This window comes from Diabrotica virgifera, chromosome 10 (genome assembly GCF_917563875.1).
Source record: "Diabrotica virgifera virgifera chromosome 10, PGI_DIABVI_V3a".
NCBI classification, from domain to species: domain Eukaryota; kingdom Metazoa; phylum Arthropoda; class Insecta; order Coleoptera; family Chrysomelidae; genus Diabrotica; species Diabrotica virgifera.
Window position 1 is genome coordinate 1,748,787 of NC_065452.1, and position 20,066 is coordinate 1,768,852.

General features: G+C 33.3%; 2 protein-coding genes across 2 annotated transcripts in view; one reads left to right on the plus strand and one right to left on the minus strand.

Moving 5' to 3' along the window:
- The window catches only part of LOC114341705 (insulin-like receptor), a 523,292-nt gene that overhangs the window by 409,404 nt on the left and 93,822 nt on the right, over positions 1–20,066 (minus strand). The gene's annotated exons all lie outside the window — the stretch shown is intronic.
- On the plus strand, positions 10,981–11,541 carry LOC126878592 (uncharacterized). Its single transcript, XM_050641400.1, has one exon. The coding sequence runs from the start codon at positions 10,981–10,983 to the stop codon at positions 11,539–11,541; it is 561 nt and encodes a 186-aa protein (XP_050497357.1).

The following is a 20,066-nucleotide window of genomic DNA, read 5'->3' on the forward strand; positions in this document are numbered from 1 at the left end:
ACTTTGTGATATAATAAAACAATACTGTAATTTTCGTTAAGATGGGTTCAACAAATTTTGCAAAATAAATTTTGCAATCCAGGTTTTGCAAAAAAAATTCATTTTTTCAAAATTTTGCAGGACTGAAAATAGAGCGGGTAGCAAGTTGAAATTTTTTTTACATATAGAAGGATACTGTACCTATATTTGCAAAATTAAAATCGCTTAACTACAACGGCGTCAGGATTTTTTTTTAATAAACATTAATTTTTGGTGCTACGCGCAGGACAGCGTTGTTCGATTCACACAAGTTGATTTTCACCAAAATTTCTTCCAATCTTTATTTAATATATTATTTTCTTACTCTACATTTTGTTGTATTTTAATATTTTAATTCCACAAAAATCAACTTAATTTGATAATAATTGTTGTGAAATATTGTTTAAACAATTGCATATGTTTAAAAATAATAAATTTTCATTCTCAAAGTTAAAATATATGAACACAGAAAGTTTTTGTTTCCTGTTTTTGTAAAAGTGCGTGCAAGATGGAAACTAATAAAGAAACAAATACCTCAACACATTCTAGACATCCGATTATTGAAAAACTACACTATACAACACTCAGTAAATAAAGAATTGAATAAAAATTTAGGAAATATTGACCACTACAGAATTAGCGAGTCCGATGACATAAACGTCCTGCGGAAAAATATTAAAGAACAAATGAACAATGTAATAGAAAAACACCTAAAAGTATCAGCCAGAAATAACAAAAAGGAATGGATAACAGAAGAGATTTTACAATTAATGGACAAACGAAGAGAATCTAAAGGAAAAGATGATAAGGACGGAGAATACAAAGGACTAAATAGAATAAATTGAAAAAAAATAACCGAAGCAAAAGAGAAATGGCTGAAAACAGCGTCGAAATAGAAGAACTGCAACAAAGGCACGATTTTTTTAATTTACATAAAAAGGTAAGACTTTACATCGACTACAAAGAGAAGAACTTTTTCACACTATGCTGAATACGGATGGCAAACTGCTAAAATCAACGGAAGATAAACTGAAAGAATGGGAAAACCATATCAAAATTCCTTTTAACGGCATACGAGAAGATCCAAGAATATTGAAAAATAACAACGAAGGACAAACCCACAAAACTGCAATGAGTTCCGTCCGATAAGCCTTATGAGTCATGCAGTAAAAGTCCTATTAAAAGTCGTACATAATCGAATCTATAGAAAGTGCGAAACAATCATCGGAGACAAGACCTACTATTAGAACGTTTGCAAGAAGTCGGTTTGGATGGAAAAGACATCAAATTACTAAAAAAACTTGTACTGGAACCAAAACGCCAGAGTAAAGATCGAAGATTCCACATCCGCAGAAGTAAAAATTAGGAGGGAAGTTAGACAAGGATGTGTTCTGTCGCCCCTGCTGTTTAATCTTTACTCTGAGTTTCTATTTAAAGAGGCACTGGAGCACTACAAGAAAGAAGTCAAGGTGAATGGCGTAAATATCAACAGCGTCAGATACGCCTATGATATGGTGTTGATTGCTGATTCCGACTTGGGTCTACAACGACTCATCGACAAGACCAACTCGACCTGTGAGCAATTTGGTATGAAAATAAACATTATTGTTAGATAAAATGAACTTCCATCAAGTAACGGTCGAATCCATCAAATAAACATTAAAAAACCAAAGTGATGTCAATCCGGAAAAACCAAAACGTACCTCAACCTTACACAATAAATGTGCACATTTTAGAACAGGTCGATAGATTTAAGTACCTGGGATGTTGGATCGATAGCAGCCTAAATCCTGATCTAGAAATAAGATCGAGAATAGAACAGGCCAGAAAATCTTTCGAAAAAATCAAAAAACTGCTGTGTGATTCTCGAATAAAACTCGAAATTCGACTACGTTTATTAAAATGCTACGTCTGGTCGACTCTTTTCTATGCAGTGGAGACATGGACCCTTAAAACATCAACCGTAAATAAATTGGAGGCCTTTGAAATGTGGATCTACCGGAGAATCCTCAAAATTTCATGGACATCACATACCTCAAACGAAGAAGTGCTGCATAGAATATGCGAGGCAAGAGAACTTTTCAACACAGTAAAAGTTAGAAAAACATCATACCTAGGCCAGATACTGAGAAATAATAAGTACCAATATGCTCAACTAATTGTAAAAGGAAAGATCGAGGAAAAGAGAGGACTAAGAAGGAAAAAACTATCGTGACTCAGAAACATCCGACAATGGACAGGGCTAAATTTTGAATAGCTAATATGAAAAGCTGAAGACCTAGAAGAGTTTGCAATTGTAGTAGCCAACCTCCATTGAGAAGACGACACTTTAAGAAGAAGGTGACTAATATGGGAATTAATTGTTGTCTTTTTATACTAGTATAAAGAGAAACAGTGATAAAGATTTCTTAATAAACTTCTTCAAATATTTGAATACTAGACAAAAGTAGGGACAAATATTGCTTCCCATTTATTTCAATGAATTTTAAGAAAATGACCTGGATCACTGATTGACCACGAAATTTAAAAGATTTAAAAAATATAATTTAGATTGGAAATTCGTAATATAATTCCAAAAATAATGAAAAAATTATCTACAAAATTCAAGAAGATCGTCGTCATCGTTTCAACACTGCCTAAGGGTAAGCACAGAACAAGTAAGTCGCGGTGGAGATGTATGTGTCGGTCGCGGTCGATGTCGACATCCATGTAAAACAAACACATTGTAATGAATGGAAGCGAACAGAGCAGGTAAGTCGCGATGGAGGTTTAGCGCGATGCCATCCAGGAGGTTTACATCGATGCTTCGATGCTTTTGAAAATCACTTTGTTTTAGGTACATGTCGTTCGAGGCCAAGTTGTCATTACCTGCGCTACCTGAGTTGCTACTTTTTATATAATTATTTTTGCGTATTCAGTTTATTTTTGAATTTCTAAAGTATATAAATTCAGTAAGTTTTTGAAGTGCTAAATATGAAGGAGGATCTGATTGTGCAGCTAACTTCCGTATTGTGGGACAAGACCCACAGACAACATCGTAACCGGCATGTTCTTGCGAAGGAGTGAAAGGAGATAGTAACTCAACTTGTATTGGAATGACAGGTAATTGATAAAAATGAGAATATAGTACATTCTTTCAGGGTTTTTGCTGTAAATTTTAAAGAACCGTTTGGATTGACATTAAATTTGGCATAAGGATAGCTAACATGTCAAAGAAAAAAAGTGATATGGTGCCGATGTGTGCTTTTGTCCTGGGGATAGGTTTCACCCGATCTCGGGGGTGAAAAAATATATGTCCAATATAAGTCCCGAAATGGATAAACTGACTAATTTTAGACAACTTTTGTTTTATAGAGTTTTTTCACCAAATCAATACTTTTCGAGTTATTTGCAAGTGAATATGTTCATTTTCCAACAAAATAACCACGTTTTTATACGGTTTTTCGCAAATAACTCAAAACGTAAGCATTTTATCAAAAAAATATTTTTAGCAAAACTATAGCCTATAAAAAAAGTGAAAAAAACGGTGTATATACTTGGTCTCTATACCTAGCAAAAGCAGAGTTATAGCTAATGAAAAATAGCTTCATATTCGAAAAATTCCAAATAGAATAATTCAATGTGAAATATCCAAATAATGAAGCATTCTTGGGGATAACACATTACAACTTTTTTAAAGTGTTAAAAAAAGCTTTATTTCTGTTTAAAAAAAAATCAAAGTTGTGGTGAGATACAGATCTATCCAAATAGGGAGTAGTTGTTTCCAATAAGTACGAGAATGTCTCAGGCGTCATCCTCATATACAAATAAAATCGTTCCGGATCATTTTTCAGTTCGTGAAAAAGATGATATTCCCCTAAACGGCTTTTTTTCAAATTTATTGGATGCACTGAAAACCGTCTGTTGGATATATTATCTATCATCCACCATTTGGTTACAGCTGACATTTCATCACTATCATCACTTGACTGACACAACATCGCAAAAGCACAAAATTTTTGTCATTCAAATTTCATTAAACTACTTCACTTGATAATGATTCTAGCTCGACTGACAGCGCAGGTGACCTCCTTGCTATGTGCTGTCGACATCGACCGCGACCTACATCTCCACCTCGACCCACTTGTTCTGTTCTTACCCTAAGAAGCAGGTGTGTAGCAGTTTGAACATTTAATTTATACTAAAAGCAATGTTTATTCGTCAAATAAATATTTTTTGCTTTCTGATACTAGTAAAATGTATGTTATGTCAATTAATTTAATTCAAAAATTATTTTTTGGCCACCCTGTATAAATAATTATATTAATGATATATTACTGAATAGAGAATTAAATAAACTTTCAAATGAGCTAGCACGCCCAGATGGATAACATCATTAGTATGATTATATGTGTTAGCGCAACACTTTGCCGCTAAATATTTAAATTTAAAAGCTTCAAAAAACACACAGCTGGTTCTACGCAGGGTACCATTGCTGCGCATAAGCGCTAGAGGTACGACCAGAGAGACATTCGAAAACCGGCGAAGAATCAACATCTAAGGACCGTCCGCGTGTAACAAAATTTCTCGTCTAAAATCAATCATCGGCGTGATACACGAATCTAAAGTTGCTGGTTTGGTGCCTTTAAGAGTGCAGCCCTGGTGCCCCACATTAGAAGAAAACAACGGCGCTAAAGGTTAGTACCCAATTTATTATATCAGTTGTGTGTTTGGCTGAACGTCATTTTATCTTTTTATCTATCGATATCAAATTTTGATGTTAGTGCATGGAAGTACCAATAGCAGACCTAAATTACAGTCCACAAAATAAATCCATCACGTGCGTTAACAATATGCCAACAAATCATAATTTAGAAATAAAAATCGACCTGTTTCGGGATTCATCTCCAAAATCGCCCATTCTAGAAAAAATGAATTTATTCCATGATTTTGAAAAGACGGGGTAAATTCCATAACTCTAGAGAATAAAACGAAAAGGTTGACTTATTTTGTCAATATATTTTTAGTCTGTGAAAGGGGCGTATTATTTTCAAATTTTAGTGATGCGTATTGGGCGTTTTTGCGTATACAGGGTGTTTCATTAATAATTATATAGTAACTGGAGAAACCTTGGCACAAAATACGAAGATTTAACCTAAAACGCTTAAATAAAATGTGGTTACTTACTGAGTTACAGGGTGTTTTGTCTAAAAATTTAAAAATTATTTTTGCTTAGCATTTTAAAACTATTTAACGTATCCTTTTCATACTTGGCAGAAAGTGCGACTACTATACACCCTACTAAATTATGATAAACAAAGGTTTATAGCTACTACCAGAGGCGTACTACAGGGGATAGTGAAGGGTTGACACTTCTCAAATTCTACGCCACTGGAGGAATTACTACTTTAGTGCCATTTTTAGATTCTCCAATACTTTCTACGTACATAATATACTCTTCATTGGTAACGATAAAATCATTAGTTTTCGAGATATTTGAAGTTAAATATGAAACGGCACAGTTATTTTGATTAATTTGCGATATGATTCATATGATTAAAATTTAAAAATTATTTGTACCCACTACTTTAAAACTATTTGGCGTATCCTCATCATACTTGGCAGAAAGTGTAGGTACTGTACACCCTACTATAAACGTTTCTAGCTACTACCAGAGGCGTACGACAGGGGATAGTGGCTGGTTGACCCTTCCCAAATTCTACGCCACTGACGAAATTGCTATTTTAGTGTAATTTTTTGATTTTCCAATACTTTTTATGTAAATAATATACTCTTAATTCGTAACGATAAAATGATTAGTTTTCGAGATATTTGAAATTAAAAATGAAGCGACACAATACATTAATCAAAATAACCGTGTCGTTTCATTTTTAACTTCAAATATCTCGAAAATTAATGACTTTATCGTTACGAATGAAGGGTACATTATTTTTATAGAAAGTCTTGGAGAATCCAAAAATTGAACTAAAATAGCAATTCCGCCAGTGGCGTAGAATTTGGAAAGGGTCAACCATTCACTTTCCCCCGTCGTACGCCTCTGGTAATAGCCAGAAACGTTTGTTTAACATAATTTAGTAGTGTGTACAGTACCTATACTTCCTGCCAAGTATGAAAAGGATACGTCATATAGTTTTAAAATTCTGAGCAAAAATAGTTTTTAAATTTTTAGATAAAACACCCTGTAACTCAGTAAGGAACCACATTTTATTTAAGTGTTTTAGGTTAAATCTTCATATTTTGTGCTAAGGTTTCTCCAGTTACTATATGGACAATTATTAATGAAACACCCTGTATAATATAATAGGTTTGTTACAACACGACGAAGAACCGTCATGTGACGATCACGTTACTAGATAATTAACGTTCCATGGGTTCCATGGGAACGAAATAATGCGTTCCATGGTATTGCGCAGGACGGTGATTGTTACATGGACGGTTTCTAGTTGTGTTGGAACAAACCTAATATTTATTTCCTGACTTATTAGACTTTTGACTAATATTTAGAATTTTTATTTTGTACTGTTTAGGTCTGGCGTTTGAGATTTTATTAAAATATCCCGTTTGATATCCCGTTTGTATGTATTATTTTTCAAGGTTCTTCCGAATTATGATGGTAGGTAACATTTTGTCTTAAAAAAATCAATTTTACTGAAGGTTGCAGCCATAAAAAGCCGAGTTTAATTGCCAATTGAAACTGAAGTTTAAATACTTACCTCCCACAAATGTTTAGTTGTAAATAATTGAAAATCAATGAAATTACTAGCAAGAGTAAGAATAAAACATTATTGATATTTATAGTGTAAGATCCGATATAAGGACGACCTGCACCGATCTGTTTTACGGCAATTACACACACATCGATTTTGGACGGTCGATTTTTATCGCCCGTCCTCAAAATGCGAAAAAATCGTTTTTTATTAAATATTTTTACTTCACGCATTCAAATTCTTTTGTTAACATTAGTCTAGTCGCAACATAGGGAGTCCTGTGGGAAAATCTAGCTCGCCGTGATTTGATGGTGGTATTATAGGTTTTTTGGGTAGCTGAATCCAATGGAAGTGGTCTGGAAGCCCAAATATGGTGCGTTTAATCGTTATTAACAAATTATGGTAAAATTAGGTATTTTTCAGGTATTATTAGAAGCCCTGTAAAGAAATTGGTAGTGTTAAGGTCTTCTCTGGCGTATTTTTGGTCGCTGAATCGAATGTGAATCGAAAATAATTGTTTAATTGCCGAAAAGCCCGAAATAATGCGCTATCTACAGCAAGTTTGTAGTATTTTTATACGCTAAATCGATTGCCACCATTCGTGATAGCTTAAACCACGTTCCGACTTAGTTATTAATTGCAAAAATAACGGTTTATAGTACGTTTACTCACGGCTTTTGCTTTAAATTTTAAAAAACAACTTGGATTGATATGAAATTTGGCATACACGTAACTAACATGTCAAACAAAACAAGTGACATTGTGCCGATGTGTGCTTTTACCCTGGGGGTGAGTTTCACCCCTTTTCGGGGGTGAAAGACGAAACCTTTAAAGTCTGAAAGTGGATAAACTAATTCTAAGCAACTTTTGTTCTATACAGTCTTTTCACTAAGTCAATACTTTTCGAGTTATTTGCGAGTGAATAATTCATTTTTCAACAAAAAAACCACGTTTTTGGTGGTTTTATAAGCACTTTCGAACTGATGAACCTTACAGATCATGTAAATACAACATAAGTAAAGCAACTTGTGAAGCGGTAAGGATTAATTTCATTTGAGATGCTAATTAGGGGGTGATTTTCCCGTTTTTTACCAAAAAAAAAGGGACCAACCCTATTTTGAGCGTAACTTGCTTATTTTTGATACTAGATACTTTTTCAAAAAACGAGAATAAAGTTTTTTTTTAAGTTTTAAAAAAGTTATAATGAGTTTTCCTCAAAAAGTGCTTCATTTTTTGGTTATTTTATGTTGAAATATTCGATTTGAAATTTGACGAATATGAACGAGTTGTTCATTAGCTACAACTCCGCTTCTATTGGGTCTACGAACCTCACACATACACCATTTTTTTTTCACTTTTTTATAGTTTATATTTTGGTTAAGAGAATTTTTTTGAAAAAATACTTACTTTTTGAGTTATTTGCGAAAAACCGTCTAAAAACGTGAGGTTTTTGTTGAAAAATGAATATATTGTTTATAATAATAAAGCAACCTTACTAGCGCCACTTTGAAGTTCAAGGTATATAATTTATGTGTAAAAGTTTGAGAAAACTTTGAACTTCAACAAAGTGGTTAATAAAGCTTTAAAAATGACGTCCTAACGGAATCGATTCGTGGTCGGTGGAGGGGAATTATTAAAATCCGTGCACTCAAAAAATAAGATTGATTCTTCAAACATATGCTGCGATTAATATCTCCGGAGCTTGCTGATGGATTTTGATCATAATTTTTTTAATTTGTATGTACTCGTAGTCTTGTAGAGTACGTTATGTACACATATCCCCACCTAACATTATAAAATGTTATGGGGAACCCCCTTATCACTCAGTGATATGAAAAATAGATTACGACCGATTCTAAGGCCTACCGAATATACATATATAATTTCATAAAAATCGGTCAAGCGGTCTCGGAGGAGTACTGCAACTAACATTGTGATAGGAAAATTTTATAGATGTAAATATATAGATGGCTATTAAAAAATAGTAAAAATAATTTGCCCAAAAAAATAAAAAAAATAAATGTCAGGGGGGCAACCCCCTTATAATTTATGGGTATGAAAAACCGTCTAAAAACGTGAGGTTTTTATTGAAAAATGAATATATTTACTCGCAAATAACTCGAAAAGTATTGACTTTTGTCAAAAGTCATAAACTGTATGGAACAAAAGTTCCTTAGAATTAATCAGTTTATCCACTTCCGGACTTATTTGGAAGGTTTCTTTTTTCACCCCCGAAAAGGGGTGAAACTCACCCCCAGGATAAAAGCACACATCAGCACAATATCACTTGTTTTGTTTGACATGTTAGCTACGCGTATGCCAAATTTCATGTCAATCCAAGTGGTTTTTTAAAATTTAGAGCAAAAACCGTGAGTAAACGTACTATAAACCGTTATTTTTGCAATAATTTATTAATAACAAAGTCGGAACGTGGTTTAAGCTATCACAACTAGTGGCAATAGATTTAGCGTATAAAAATACTATGAAAAAGACTACAAAATTGCTGTAGATAGCGCATTATTTCGAGCTTTTCGGCGAATAAACAATTATTTTGTTATTAACAAAATAAAAACATATTTTGAGTAATCGCGACTAGTCGCATTCGATTCAGCTACCAAAAATACACCAGAGAAGACCATAACACTATCAATTTATTTACAAGGTTCTAATAATTCCTGAAAAATATCTAATTTTACCATAATTTGTTAATAACAATTAAACGCACCATATTTGGGCTTCCAGACTACTTCCATTGGATTCAGCGACCCAAAAAACCTATGATATCACCATCAAATCATGGCGAGCTAGAATTTCCCACATGACCCCCTATGTTGCAACTAAACTACATGTGAAAAGACAATATTGATTTATGTTTTAGGTATTATTTAACAACATTTATTTGTCTAGTTTAAATAATGATCAACTTACATTAATATTATTTTCAAACAATTATATATTCTGAATTTGATAATTTATTGCAACTAATATACGAGTAGTCGTATTTTTAATAGATTCAAACAAATTCAAACAAATAAATCTAATGGTAGAGCCTAACGTTAGGCAACGAGTCTTCCGAGAGTGGCCGAGTCCGACTATATTAGTTACAATAAATTATCAAATTGATAATATACAGTGTGTCGCATTTAACATGAAGACACCCCTATATTTCGGCTATCAAAATATAATATACAGATTTGAAATTTTGCAGTCATACATATTGACGGTTCACGTTTTTTAAGATAGTCAACTGAAATTTAAATTTTAAAAGCGGCCTACTGCGAATCCACAAACAGGGTGAATTTTCGATATTTTGCTTCGAGTTACAGATATGGAAAAAAATTATTTGGAAAAGTTGTTTTAAATATTATTATACCCCCACCACAGGATAACGAGGGACAGTAGAACCACTCTCCGAAAAATTAGAAGTAAAATCTTTAGTCGCGCAATGTTACCAGTCGCTTTTGCCCCACTCTCGCATTGCTAGTCGCATAGAAACCTACAGTTCACCAAGAATAGCTGAAAGTCTGAAAATAACCACGCCCATGATGCGCATTCGTCATCCGACGGATCTCGCACTGAGCGTTCTAGCGTTCACTTAATATCTACCGTTTGTAACGTGAACAAGTCGGTACAGACTGCGAAACATTTTTTGTAAGTACGAACCGCAAAGGAGAATCAATTTAAAATTTGCAAATTTTGTTTAAATCGAATCTGAAGGAAAAAGTTTTAAATAATCAGGCACGGGAAGTGATAGCAAACGTGATTCATTTTATGATAAATGAAGCGAAAAACAATGAACCGTGTAGAGATTTGAAAAAAGTGCAGGAACGTGTGGTATTGGCAACATGTGTTAGTTTAAGCAGCGTTCAAAAAATTGCTCGGGAAATGCAATTAATTGAAGATTGCGAATATTCCTCATTTGTAACTCCAAACAAAAAGAGAAAAAAAAAGCGCTTCAAAAACGTGCTTGGACGATTTTGATATAGGGCGTCTTCGACGATATATAATGGATTTTTGTATAATACAAAAACAAGTCCCAACTGTGAAACGCATACACAGAACATTTGCAGAGGAGTACAACTACTCAGGTTCCATAGAAAGCCTACGAACAGTAATTAGAAAGATGGGATTTCGTTGGCGAAAAACCAGAACTAATAGAAAATTATTAATGGAAAAGCCCAATATTTAACATCTTAGACTGAATTTCTTACGTAGTATGAAACGTTACAGGAACGCAAATCGACCAATTATATACATGGATGAAACATACGTCCATTCATCTCATACCTACCAAAAGAGCTGGTCTGATAGTTCAAACAAGGGCATACAAAAACCAGTATCTAAAGGACAGATGCTTGTGATAGTGCATGCTGGAGGTGAAAGTGGTTTTGTTAAAAACGCTTATCTGCGCTACAAACCTACTATAAAAACAGGAGATTATCATGATACAATGAACTACGACAATTACAAAAAGTGGCTTCAGGATAAACTGATACCAAATTTGCCCCCGAACAGCGTTTTAGTGATTGATAATGCACCGTATCACAACGTACAAACTGAGAAATGTCCAACTATGTCTTCCAGGAAAGCAGAAATGCAGCAGTGGCTGACAACGCGAAATATTTCCTTTACAGATGACATGTTGAAATTTGAATTATACGACATTATAAAATTACACAAACCTCTGTTTAAAACCTATGAAATTGACAAAATACTCGAGGATAAAGGACATTCAGTTTTACGGTTACCCAAGATATTATCCGGATTTGAATCCTATAGAGTTAGTATGGGCTTCTATGAAGCAATGTGTCGCTGAAAAAAATGTCAGTTTTAATTTTAAATTAGTGAAAAGTTTGTGTGGACTGAATAAAACGATGACGGCAAATGTTATGGAAATGGATACGAGAAAGGTTATAAATATCTCTTTTAACAAAAGGTACTGGTACAAAGACACCATATTTATGCTTTACCGGGACCGAACATCTAATTTCTATTTAGTATTGCAATAGACGATTTTATTACTACTTTATTACCCTACTGCTTACGCCCTTTTTCTCCGAAACCTTTTGGTCAATAGGTATAATGCTAATATAAAGTATAAATAGTCAATATAAAAATATAATTTTTGGTTTATAATGCCATAATTTATAGCAACACAAGCGGTTTTTGTTGGATCTATTTTATTACATCTCACTTTGTAAAAAAAATACTACAAATATACTGAAGAAAAGTAATGACAGTAATAATATTTGTGTACGGGACCTATTAGAAACTATTCAAACTTTACGTTTCTATATTTGTGTCTCCGATTGTACCTATATTTTAAAGTTCACCCGCGCGTACAGGCTATCTTTTTCCTTCCGAGTGCGTTCTCACTTCATTGTTCGCGCAGGCAGTTAGAATTTCAGACTTTCAGCTATTCTTGGTGAACTGTACGGATTTTAACAGGGAAAACCCGCATCCACCACTGGTGAATTGCCAATTGCGTACTGTCGGTATTACTTCTTGAGATCAAAGTGCCGGCATGGAAGAGGTTTTACTGTCCCTCTTTATACTGTGCCCCCACATACCAAATATTATAACAAAATTCGCACTTTTAGTTTTTTTTCAGTTTTCGTAGTTATGATCATAAATCATAAAATTGATGCATCTCAGGACAGCCAAAAAACGGTTTTTCGATTTTTTGTTCTTTCCGCTCAAAAATTAAAAATTCTGCCTCTGTCATTCAAAAGAACGAAAACAAATACACAAAAAAATACTATTTAAAAGTTGGCCAAATCATATTATCATAACCTAAAAATTATTGAAAATTTCAAAAATGTTTCCTATGCCCAATAATCAATATAAAAATCTGAAAAAAATCAGGCTGTTTTGTATTCAAAAGATACATCTTATTGAATTTTTTCAGATTTTTGAAGCAAAATTGCACTCGAAAAAAAAATAAAATCGAAAAAATCTTCTTTTCCCGATTCAAGATGGCATCTTGGACACCAGAAATTATAATTATAAATATAAAAAGATATATTCTTTATCGAAAGCACAAAAATCGCGGGGCTGATCGGTGCGGGGGCAGTTTTGACCGTCTTATCCCGCTATAGCCTTTATTTAGCTAGAAAGCTAGCTGCAGCTTTTATAGTCCAGAGAAATAAGGTTTTTGTCGGGACACTTGAGCAGCCAGGTTGCAAATTAGTTTTTTGGGTACTGTATACCTAATACATTATAAATATAAAAATGCCCGTCACAGTTCGGACGAGAATTTTAGTTATTAACAAATAAGTGTCAAAAATGGCAGTTTTTTCGTTTAAATCGCTACAGGTAAGAATAGGGTAATTAAATATATTATTTAGAGTATTCATATTTTAGTAGATGAGCAAAGGTTCAAAATGGCAGCTTTCGAATTTTGGTATGATCATTTGTTGCTTCGCTAATTGCAAAATAAAACTAAAATTTTGAAAATAAAAAATTTGCTGTAACTTTTGCGAAATTGAACTTAAGACTTTGATATTGCATGAAAAGTTGAGACAACCAGTACGTATCATGTCATGTACAAAAAATGTTAAGATGATTCGTCAATTAGTTTAAATTTTTTCAATTTGTTTATCCCAAAGAGCTTTTTTTTGCAATATTATTGTTTAGAAAATAATAATGATACAGCAATTCTGTGGAAACCACATGAAAGAAGAACACTTCTATTCTCAAATCATTTTAAAAAAAAATTAACAAAAGTCATTTTTATCATCCCGAAAACATTTTACTAAAGTAAAGCCATTTTTAGCTTAAAACAATTTGAATAGATTTGGTAATATTGACTATAGAGTAAATCTACTTTGGGATATCAAAAGTTGGTATTTTTACACGAATTTTAAAAAAAAAAACTTTTTGCCTAGGTTAATTGCGGTCAAAGTTATCCGTCTTTGTTATTTAATTCACAGTTACTTCTATATACATATCGCACACCTAGTTCAATTGTGCCACAACTGCAAAAAATTCGAATTTTGGGTTAAGGCTGTAAAATATTGCCTATATAATGGCCCATCTAATTCAATACAGCCGAACTAAAATATTGTTTTGGATAAGTATAAAATAAGTTACTTCGGTATTTCACTGTAGGGTTTTTGGAGGTTTTGAAAATGCAATATGGCCATAACTGGGAGATGTGGCGATAATATACACTGCCACAATACAACCGATGTAATTCAATACGTTCAATATGGCCACAACTGCAAAAATCAAGAGAGATGTGGCGATAATATACACTGCCACAATATAACCGATGTAATTCAGTACAGCCACAACTGCAAAAATCAATTGCTTTTTTCATTATATTGCCGCCGTATCTCCTGGTATCGTTTTATAAATGACTTTCTTCACAATGCAATATCGCGATAATTATCAAAATCATAATAACGTTTTATTTTTAATAAATTGTAATAAGATCCAGCGAATAACTGTATATATAATATGCTACCTAAATTTTAATTTCGAAGCCAGTCATTCTCAAAATAAATTATTTACAGGGCATAACGCGTTTGCTACAGAACGTTTTGCTCATTTCTCGAGAATATTGTGTTTTGCACTTGTGGCACTATTGAACTAGGTGTGCGATATAATTCTCATATAACAGTATTAGTTACCACACTCCTCCGAAACGGCTTTACCGATTTTTATGATATTTTACACGTATATACTATAGGACTGAGAATAGGTTTTAATCTATTTTTCATACCCATAAATTATAAGGGGGTTGCCCCCCTGACATTTATTTTTTTATTTTTTTGGGCAAAATTATCTACCTTAATTTTGTATGGTGTAGAATTAAAACATACATACAACCCTTAATTTTGACTCTTCCATCACCAACCCCTATTTTTTAATAGCCATCTACATCTATAAAATTTTCCTATCACAATGTTAGTTGCAGTACTCCTCCGAGACCGCTTGATCGATTTTTATTAAATTATATATGTATATTCGGTAGGCCTTAGAATCGGTCGTACTCTATTTTTCATATCACTGAGTGATAAGGGGGATTCCCCATAACATTTTATAATGTTAGGTGGGGATATGTGTATATAACGTACTCTACAAGACTACGAGTACATACAAATTAAAAAAATTATGATCAAAATCCATCAGCAAGCTCCGGAGATATTAATCGCAGCATATGTTTGAAGAATCAATTTTATTTTTTGAGTGCACGGATTTTAATAATTCCCCTCCACCGACCACGAATCGACGCCGTTAGGACGTCATTTTTAAAGCTTTATTAACCACTCTGTTGAAGTTCAAAGTTTTCTCAAACTTTTACACATAAATTATATACCTTGAACTTCAAAGTGGCGCTAGTAAGGTTGCTTTATTGTTATAAACAAAGTAGCTGTGAATTAAATAAAAAAAGTGGCTAACTTTGACTGTAATTAACCTAGGCAAAAAGTTTTTTTTGAAAATTTGTGTAAATATACCAGCTTTTCAAATCCCAAAGTAGTTCTAGTCTAAAGTCAATATTAACAAAGTTATTCAAATTGTTTATAAGCCAAAAATGACTCTACTTTAGTAAAATGTTTTCGGAATGATAATAATGACTTTTTAATAATTTTTTTTATATACTTTGTAAACATAACCATTTTTCTTTCACGCAGTTTCAACAGAATTGCCATATCATTATTATTTTCTGTACAATAACATTGCAAAAAAAGCTCTTTGGGATAAACAAATACAAATTGAATAAAATTTAAACTAATTGACGAATCGTCTTAAAATTTTTTGTGCATTATATGGACTGTTTGACTCAACTTTTCGTGGAATATGAAAGTCTTAAGGTCATTTTCGCCAAAAGTTATAGCAAATTTTTTATTTTCGAAATTTTAGTTTTATTTTGAAATTTCTGAAGCAACAATGATCGGACTAAAATTCAAAAATTGCCATTTTAAACTTTTGCTCATTTTCTAAAAGAAGGATACTATAAATAAGATATTTAATTACCCTATTTTTACCTCTGGCGATTTAAACGAAAAAACTGCCATTCTTTACACTTATTTGTTAATAACTAAAATTCTCGTCCGAACTGTGACGGGCATTTTGTATTTATAATGTATTAGGTATATGGTACCCAAAAACCCTATTTACAACCTGGCTGCTCAAGTGTCCCGAACATGGTATATTTTTACCTTATTTCCCTGGAGTATTAGTCAAATATCTAGGAATACTGTTCTTAAAAAGCGTTTGACAACCAAAAAATATCGTTCACGTGACTGTTGGAGTTGTTTCAATAATTTTATAGCTTCCGCAAATATTGGTTAAACAAAATATAGTAAAAATAGCACCAACGACGTCCTTTAAATATTGTCGCGTGTACGTCAGTTCTAATTCCGTTTTTCGTCCTATGTTTCAGTCCTACTTTTTATTATACATAACGTATAATACACTGACCCGCAAAAGTATCCGGACACGTGAAATTCTCTTTTCTCCTTTTAGTTTTGTTAAATTGCTCTGTCTAATAAATTAAATTCATTAATCAAAATATAAGTTGCTTTTATTTATTCGTTTGTTATTTTAGACAGTTAAAAAGTTTGCCTAACAATAAACCATCGAAAACTTTTGTTTTCAATACTTCCACAAATTTATTACTAACTCATGTCACTTCAGCTGTTTCGGCAGAGTGCCTTTCTCAAGTGATATAATTTACAATGTGTTTGCCTTTTTAAGTCTCTAACTGAAGAGGTTAAGGAGTGGGGAGCTGTTTGTCTCGAGTTGGTCATTCAGAATTATATCTGTATTTTTTAATTTATCAATTTCCATAGATTCTAATAAAGATAGATTAAATGTCTTCTTTTTGCAAGAAAGCAAAAGATTTTAATCAGATTATATGTATCCGAGATGAAAATAATAAAATACTAGTTCACGAAAGGGATGTCAAAAAGAGATGGAGAGAGTACTTTGACAGCTTATTAAATGAAGAATTTGACAGACAGCCAACGGAGTCAACGAAGACAGTAGGTTACCGTTGACAATGGTCACCAAAATAACAAACGAGGAAGTGGCTCAAGCGCTTCAAAAAATAAAGAAAGGAAAAGCGGTAGGACCAGATGGGGGAAGTATGGAGAGCATTGGGAGAGACAGGAATAAGTTGGCTAGCAGGTCTATTTAATAGAATTTTGGAAGTTGGACAAATGCCAGACGAATGGAGAAGCAGTATACTGGTACCTGTTTACAAAAACAAGGGAGATATACAATGTACAAACTACAGGGCTATAAAACTGCTTAGCCACACCATGAAAATATGGGAAAGAGTAATTGATAGACGGATACGTGAAGAGACCGAAATATCCGAGAATCAATTTGGCTTTATGCAGGGTATATCAACAACAGATGCGATTTTCATTATAAGGCAGTTGATGGAAAAATACAGGAGTAAAGAAACAAACGCTCATATGGTATTCATTGATCTTGAGAAAGCATATAATAGAGTTCCTCGAGAGATTCTGTGGTGGGCACTCAATAAGAAAGGAGTCCCTGGTGAATATGTAAAGATTGTGAGGAATATTTATGAGGGAGTAACGACTAGTGTTAGGACAGGTGTGGGAGAGACTGATAAATTTCATGTGAAAGTAGGATTGCACCAAGGCTCTGTGCTTAGTCCGTATTTATTCTCATTAGTTTTGGACCAGATAACAGCGAAACTACAGGGTAACATTCCATGGTGCTTAATGTATGCTGATGATGTCGTGTTAGTAGGAAATAGTGAAAGAGACTTAGAACAAAAACTGGAACAAAGATGGAGTTACTACAAATAAAACGGTATCTTTGGATGGTGAACTGATTGTAAAAAGCAATAGTTTTAAGTACCTAAGATCGGTATTACAGAGTAATGGAGAAATAGATGGAGATGCATGCAGTAGAATTAGGGCTGGATGGATGAAGTGGAAAGAAGCGAGTGGTGTGTTGTGTGACAGAAAAATTCCAATGAAGCTGAAGGGAAAATTCTATAAAACAACCATAAGACCGGCTATGATGTACGGAACTGAATGTTGGGCACTGAAGAAGAAAGAGGAACAACGAATGCATGTGGCGGAAATGAGAATGATTAGATGGATGAGTGGAGTGACAAAGAAGGATAAAATTAGAAATGAGTATATTAGGGGAAGTCTAGGTGTGGCACCAATTGATGCCAAAATGAGAGAGCATAGGTTAAGATGGTTTGGTCATGTTCAACGTCGAGACGTTAATCACCCAATACGAAGAATAGCTGAAGTGCAGATTCCTGGAAGGAGTAGGAGAGGAAGACCAAAGGAGACCTGGGGGGGAGACGATAAGGCAGGACATGTTGGTAAAGGGGATTAACATTGATATGACCCAAGATAGAATTGTGTGGAGAAATGCAATTAGGGAAGCCGACCCCGCATAGGGATAAGGCAAAGAGAATGATGATGATGATGTCGCATAGCATGGCCGAAATATTCAAATTTGCGATTTTTAACCGTTCTGACGACTTCCGCAACTTTTACATCTTAGTAGAATTGCTGTTGCAGCCATGCATTTTGTCTTTTTTAGGGAAATTACCATGTTCAATTTTCTGGCGGTTATATTTATGTAAAGTTGAAGGCGATATTCAGCCAACTTCAAACTAATTGCATCGACGCATATTAAACGTTTATGTAAAGAAAAATATTGCGAATAGGCTTATGTTGATACAAAAAACAACATTAAAAATTACACTATATTAATGATTGTTGCTGAATCTATTAAGGAAAATGCTCTTAATATAGACTGAGTGTGACCTTTTACACACGTGTTTAACCTGCTAACAGTGCCAGCAATCTATACGCATTTTTTCAATTTTCGTAGGTGTAACCTATATTTTTTTTCACCTGTACTCATAAACCAACTAAATAAAGGAACTCAGTAAACTCAATTTGTAATATGTCTGCAAGAAATTAATACAGAAATCTCTAACATATAATCAACCGAATATTATATTTGACATGCCTGATCAATAGTTTAAAAGTTTAAAAAAAGTTAATTATCAAACATAACAGAAAAATGTTTAAAAAAAAGTAAATATTGTTATAGAATCTGTTTGTGGCAACTTTCTTTTACGACAAATTGTGGATTGTATACAATACAAGCCTCCGTCTTTACTAAGTCGCGTAGCTTAGCAACAATAGCTATTTGTATAACAAGGGAGAAAAGTGCTACTTTTCCTCCCGAGAATGAAGTTTACTGCCCGACGCGTAGCGGAGGGCAGTAATCATTCAAGGGAGGAAAATGCACTTTACTCCCATGTTATACATATGGTTTTTCCACCTTCCTCAAATAACAAGTCATTTTTTCATTTTTACTTAATTTATTTATGTAACTAACCAACAAAATTTATTAGAACTAAAACTAACAAGTAGGTACAATATAACTGTCAACTGTCAAATATAAGTCAAATTATTAATGTAAACATTGTTAAATCAAAATAACAATTTACTGTTTTTTACCATTCTGCAAAACACAGGGTGTTTTATAAATAAACGTTAAAATGTATAGAAACTTATGTAATAGAAAATAGATATTGTACAGGGCGTCAATAAGTTATATTTCATGAATGAAATACCATGACGTCACTTTTACCTCCCTAGGGAGGAAAAGTACAACTTTGTTCCCTACAATCAGGTCCGGAAGAGTATACTTTCGGTAGAGGTAGGTGGAAAAAATATTTCCATGACATCACTCCTGGCATTCCATGACATCAACCATATTGGTTGGAATATTGGTAGGACCTTACATGGCAGAGTTTAGATGACAACTGGAAAATATAAGGGAAAAATTTTATGAAGAATTACAAGTAATAGACTAAGTCAGAGGAAAGACTTACTGTAACCAAGTAATAACCTGAATTAAGCCAAACGTAACGTGAAACGAAAATGGAGAACTGATGATAAACTTCTGCATGAATAACGAACTTTAAGAATAATGAGCTGTAATATATGTACACACATACATATAATACACTTCTAGCTGTAACAGTTAAGTACTTAAAGATTCCACATTGGAATTAAAAATATGTATGAGAATTTGGAAATAAATAATCAAGTTTTCTAATCTACATCACACTTTACACTTTCAAAAACCCAAAAAGCAACAGCTGGGCTTAAAAAACAAGTGTCTCCGACAATGAGCATGTTTATTTTGTTATTTTTAAAACACTACATGCATCTCTGTCACCTTGAATCTCATCTGACTAATAACTAAAATATTTCATTCAGATTATATCGAAATATTCTGTTAAAAACAGAATTTCACAAATTTTTACATTATTTGTGAGCCGCTCCAGATGCTACAGAGCATTGCAATAGA

Excerpts from the sequence above, each read along its gene's own strand:
- LOC126878592 (XM_050641400.1), top strand. The coding sequence starts at position 10,981 with ATGGATGAAACATACGTCCATTCATCTCATACCTACCAAAAGAGCTGG.